Source organism: Mirounga leonina, unplaced genomic scaffold, assembly GCF_011800145.1.
Source record: "Mirounga leonina isolate KUSES-001 unplaced genomic scaffold, KU_Mleo_1.0 Mir_91, whole genome shotgun sequence".
Taxonomy (NCBI): Eukaryota; Metazoa; Chordata; class Mammalia; order Carnivora; family Phocidae; genus Mirounga; species Mirounga leonina.
Genome location: NW_023270839.1, coordinates 10,079,450 through 10,085,449, shown reverse-complemented (window position 1 = coordinate 10,085,449; position 6,000 = coordinate 10,079,450). Strand labels below are relative to the sequence as shown.

General features: G+C 36.0%; 1 protein-coding gene across 1 annotated transcript; it reads right to left on the bottom strand.

Moving 5' to 3' along the window:
* Positions 1–301: 301 nt before the first annotated feature.
* LOC118003247 (olfactory receptor 4K2) lies at positions 302–1,252 on the bottom strand. The gene has a single exon (XM_034994085.1). The coding sequence runs from the start codon at positions 1,250–1,252 to the stop codon at positions 302–304; it is 951 nt and encodes a 316-aa protein (XP_034849976.1).
* Positions 1,253–6,000: the final 4,748 nt, after the last annotated feature.

Sequence of the window (6,000 nt, the reverse complement as noted above, 5' to 3'; positions counted from 1 at the left end):
TGTTCATCTTTTCCAGTGACTAGATTATTAATATTGAATCTCCTACCTGGAACAGGGACTCTTGGCATTTTTATAGAGAGTCTTTGCTTCTGGAAGAAATTGTTTCTGTCAATTTGCTTTTCCAAAATCTAACATGTATTTTAAATATATGAGAGTAGTTTTAATATTTACAATTTGATTGCAATTTGATTCAATTACGATTTGGTGAGAACTCCAGAAGTAAAAGCCTAGTCACAATGCTGTGTACACAAAAACTGTGGTATACAATGCCTAGGAAGTTAACTAGAGCTAGAATTTAAGACTAAAAATAATGCAAAGGAGTTGTCTTGTTGGGACTTAGAAGCCTATTTTTCAGTTTCCTCATAGCTGTCCTCACTTCTTGATTCCTTAAGGTATAAATTATTGGGTTCAGAATAGGAGTAAAGATGGTATAAAACACAGACAGGATCTTATCTATAAGGAAACTGTTTAGTGGCCACATATAGATGAAGATACATGGCCCAAAGAACATGACGACGACAATGAAATGAGCTGTGCAGGTAGAAAGGGCCTTATAAGATCCTTTTGAAAAATGATGCTTGATAGTAACCAGGACAATAACATAAGAATTGAATAAAAGCATAAAGCAGGATAAGGCAATTATGCCACTAGATGAGATCATAAAGAGGCCCAGAACATAAGTATCCACACAAGCCAGCTGGAACACCACAGGAAGGTCACAGAAAAAGCTGTCTACTTCATTGGGACCACAGAATGGTAGTGTGAGAGCAAATATGACCTGGCTCATTGAATGCATGACTCCCACAACCCAGGAAGCCACCATGAGGGCAACACACACCCAGGGACTTATGATTGAAGCATAGCGGAGAGGCTTGCATATTGCAATATACCTATCAAGGGACATGGCCATAAGTAAAATTATTTCAGTACCAGTAAAAAGGTGTAGAAAAAATATCTGGGTGATACAGCCATCAAAGGAGATGGTTTTGTGTCCAGTGAGGTAGTCTGTAATCATCTTAGGGGTGGCAAAGGAAGCAAGTGACATATCAATGATGGAAAGGTTAGTAAGCAGGAAATACATAGGAGAGTGTAGGTGAGAGTCAGCTATAACCGTGATGACTATGAGGCTATTACCAACCATTGTTGCTACATAAAACAAGGAAAACACCATGAAGAAAAACAGCTGCAGTTCCCAGGAATTAGAGAGTCCCAGCAAAACAAATTCAGAAACAGACTTATTGGCCACATCCATTGTCCTGATAGATAGGTGAAAACCTATATAAAAAAAAAAAAAAAAGAGAGAAAGTATGATTCTATTTAAACAAAAGGTACAAGAATCCACTTTCATAGACTTTGGTTTCTCTATGAAAACTTATCTTTACTATTCTTTCCATCTTCATTGGTATGTTGGTTTGAAAGATAATTTTGGATATTAGAGATCATAGCAAAATACCCCTGAAGTCATAGGTGTTGAAAATAACACTTTCTTTTTTGGTATTAAATAGCAATCAAACTGAGATTATATCATCCAGAAGGATCTACTTACCTACGTATTTGTCCATCTGTTCATCTATATAATCTTAAAGATATAGCTAACATTAAGTAAGCACTTACTCTGGGATGACGATGTGTTAAACACACATACACACACACACACACACACACACACAATTTAGTCATTTAGAACTCATCCCTAAGAATATCCTTACTGAAAGAACATATAAAAGTTATATCACAGGGCACCTGGGTGGCTCAGTTGGTTAAGCAACTGCCTTCGGCTCAGGTCATGATCCTGGAGTCCCAGGGTCGAGTCCCGCATCAGGCTCCCTGCTCAGCAGGGAATCTGCTCCTCCCTCTGACCCTCCCCCCTCTCATGCTCTCTCTCTCTATCTCATTCTCTCTCTCAAATTAATAAATAAAAAGTCTTTTTAAAAAAAGTTATATCACATATAAGTGACGTTATAGAAAGATTTCAATGAACGGTTGCAGAGCTTGTAAATTTCCAGAGAAGATTTTTAATATATTCACAGATAAATTATCTCGTTGAACCCATCAGAAACAGAGAAAATAAGTAAGAATCCAATGTAAAAAGACTGCTTTATTACCAAGTTTACTACTATATAGTCATATAGCCCAGGGAAAGGCATTTAACTTTTCTTCATGGTTTCCTTTTGTTAAAGTATGAGTTTGTTCCTCTTACAAATATTTATAATCCTATGACTTAAAATTTTACCTTTGTCCCCTAAAGACTATATCACATCATTTTTAATGGAAAGAGCTCAAAGATTAAGTTCTTTAGTCTCTCCCTGTTTGAATTCTCCCTTCGTATCTGCCAACATATATAAACTGTTTTATTTATCTCAGCTCCAAGGAATAGGGTTAGGAGATTGGAAGTAGGAATGGCAGAGATTTAAAATCTTTCAGTAGAAATCATTTGTAAAACACTTAAGCTTACCAGATCTACAGTAGAATCAGGGCTTTAGGTTATTCAGTGTTAAGTAGGCTCTGATAGCATATAGGAGGTAATTTTAAATATAAAGAAATGACCTAGTTGAATCATTAGTTGTTTAGCAGCTCTAGATAAAATGTATGTTGTAGGAACTTGGGGATTGACCAAGAAAACATCTTGCAATGGGATTCATTAAATAGCAAAGTTGGTGTTATTTGGTTCACAACAGGAATATATATTAAGAGTCTTTTGGGAATTTACAATGATTATTTTCACCTGGACCAGAGAGATTCAGGGATTGGAAGTTGGAAAAGCCACCATTTAAGAGGTAGCCAGAAATATCAAATCAATGAGTTTTGATAAGCACTTCTGATTATCTAACCCCATTCTAGAGGCAGCAGAGAATAAAATCCAAAAATATTCACCTCTGCTTCAAGTAATTTATTATTTGTTTGGAGATACTGAATACCCATCAGTAAAATAATTAATGAAAAAATACAGACAAATAAATCTAATGTTCACACAATTCTCGGAGATCATGAGTGAATGGAATTTTAGGTAAAGGAAAATTTATAATGTGCTTAATTAATCAAGAAAATGTTCTTGCAGAAGAAATATCATGAGCTTGACCTAGAATGAAAACTAAAATCTTGATTGGTAAGAGAAAAAAATGCACATGTGGAATAAAACAGTGCAAGTTATTTGCCGGAGCAAGATAACTGATTAGCATGTTGAAAGAAAAAAAAATGCAGTTGTCCTAAAAAGAAAAGCTTAATTAGAATATACTAATGTAGGGCGCCTGGGTGGCTCAGTTGGTTAAGCGACTGCCTTCGGCTCAGGTCATGATCCTGGAGTCCCAGGATCGAGTCCCGCATCGGGCTCCCTGCTCAGCGGGGGGTCTGCTTCTCCCTCTGACCCTCCCCCCCTCTCATGTGCTCTCTCTCTCTCACAAATAAATAAATAAAATCTTAAAAAAAAAAGAATATACTAATGTAAATAAATATGTCCACAATGTAATCTCAAGTGAAAAGCAAACTGAAGAATAATGTGTATTATATGATCTTGATTTTGTAAAATCAAACAATAACAAAGCAAACTAGGCTATTAAAAATTTGTTACCTCACAAAGAGAATGGAGGGTAGGGAGATGATGCATTTTCTTATTTATATGTATTTGAATATTTTTCACTTCTTTCTATTTTGTACTCTTTTTGTGTCAAAAACTTATACACAAGTATTCATAGCAGTACTATTCACAATAGCCAAAAGGTGGAAACATCTATCAACTGATAAATGAATGAACAAATGTGGTACAGCCATGATTGCAATGGATTACTACTTAGCCATAAAATGAAATGAAGTATGAAGAGTGATACATACTATAGCATGGATGAATCTTAAAAATATCCTCAGTAAAAAAAGTCTTTTAATATATGTGTGGGTGTGTGAGTGTGAAAGAACAGAACAAAATCACAGCAAAAGAGCTTAATTATAAATGGAGAAAAGCAATATGCCTGATAAAGGTTTCAAAGTAATGGTCATAAATATTCTCACTGGACTTGAGAAAAGAGTGGAGAATCTCAGAAAAATCTTCAACAAAGAGAAAGGAAATATAAAAAAGAACAATCAGAGATGAAGAACTCAATAACTGAAATTAAAAATACACTAGAGTTGGGCGCCTGGGTGGCTCTGTTGGTTAAGTGACTGCCTTCGGCTCAGGTCATGATCCTGCAGTCCCAGGATCAAGTCCCGTATGGGGCTCCTTGCTCAGCAGGGAGTCTGCTTCTCCCTCTGACCCTCCCCCTCTCCTGCGCGCTCTCTCTCTATCTCATTCTCTCTCTGAAATAAATAAAGTCTTTAAAAAAAAAATACACTAGAGTGGGGCACTTGGTGACTCAGTTGGTTAAAGAGGCTGGCTCTTGATTTTGGCTCAGATCATGATCTCAGGGTCCTGGGATTGAGCCCCTCACTGGGCTCTACACTCAGCAGGGAGTCTGTTTGAGAATTCTCTCTCCCTCTGCCCCTCCCCCCCACTCATGCATGTGCTCTCTTTCAAATGAATTAATCTTAAAAAAAAAAATACACTAAAGGGAATAAATACTAGGTGAGAGGAAACAGAAGAATGAATCAGTGAGCTGGTAGAGTAACGGAACGCAACCAAGGAGAACAGCAAAAAGAAAAAGTATAATAAAAAATGAGAGTAGGTCAAGGTAATTCAACAACATTATCAAGCAAAATAACATTCACATTATGGGGATTCCAGAGGGAGAAGAAAGAGAAAAAGGGACAGAAAATTTATTTGAAGAAATAATAGCTGAAAACTTCCCTAATATGGGGAAGGAAGCAGACATCCAGATCCAGGAGGCACAGACAGCCACCAACAAAATCAACCCAAGGAGGTCCACACCAAGGAACATAATCATTAAAATGGCAAATGGACTAAGTCCTGCAGTCGAAAGATGAAACATAAAAAAATAAAATAAAAACAAGACCCATCCATATACTGCCTACAGAGACTAATTTCAGACCAAAAGACACATGCAGATTGAAAGTGAAGGGATGTAGAAACATTTATCATTCAAATGGATATGAAAAGAAAGCTGGAGTAGCAATACTTCTATCAGACAAAAGAGACTTTAAAACAAACACTGTAACAAGAGACAAAGAAGGATACTATATCATCATTAAGAGGACAATGCAATAAGAAGATATAATAATTGTAAATATTTATGTAACCCAAAATGACAGCACCCAAATACATAAAACAGTTAATAACAAAGATAAACTAATTGATAGTAATACATTAATAGTAGGGAACTTTAACACTCTACTTATATCAATGGACAGATTATCCAAACAAAATCAACAAAGAAACAGTAGCTTTGAATGATACATTGGGCCAGATGGATTTAACAGATATATTCAAAATATTCATCCTAAAACAGCAGAATAAACATTCTTTTCAAGGGTACACAGAACATTCTCCAGAGTGGATCACATAGTAGGCCACAAAACAAAGTCTCAACAAATTCAGAAAGATGGAAATCATACCATGCATTTTTTTTCCATCCATCTTTTCTAACCACAGTGCTATGAAAGTAGAAATCAACCACAAGAAAAAATCTGGAAGGACCACAAATACATGGAGGTTAAATAATATGCTACTAAACAATAAATGGGTCAACCAAGAAATCATAGAACTCAAAAAGCACATGGAAACAAATGAAAATGAAAATACAGTGGTCCAAAACCTTTGGGACACAGCAAAGCGGTTCTAAGGGGGAAGTTTATAGCATTACAGGCCTACCTCAAAGACCAAGAAAAATCTCAAATAAACAACCTAACCTGACACCAAAAGGAGCTGGAAAAAGAACAACAAATAAAACCTAAAACCAGGAGAAGGAAGGAAATAAAGATTAGAGCAGAAATAAATGATATAGAAACTTAAAAAAAAAAAGGAACAAATCAATGAAACCAGGAGCTGGTTCTTTGAAAAAATTAATAAAATTGATAAACCTCAGGGTGCCTGGGTGGCTCAGTTGGTTAAGCATC

Bases quoted from the DNA above. Each gene is read 5' to 3' on its own strand.
- LOC118003247 (XM_034994085.1), bottom strand. From the start codon at position 1,252: ATGGATGTGGCCAATAAGTCTGTTTCTGAATTTGTTTTGCTGGGACTC.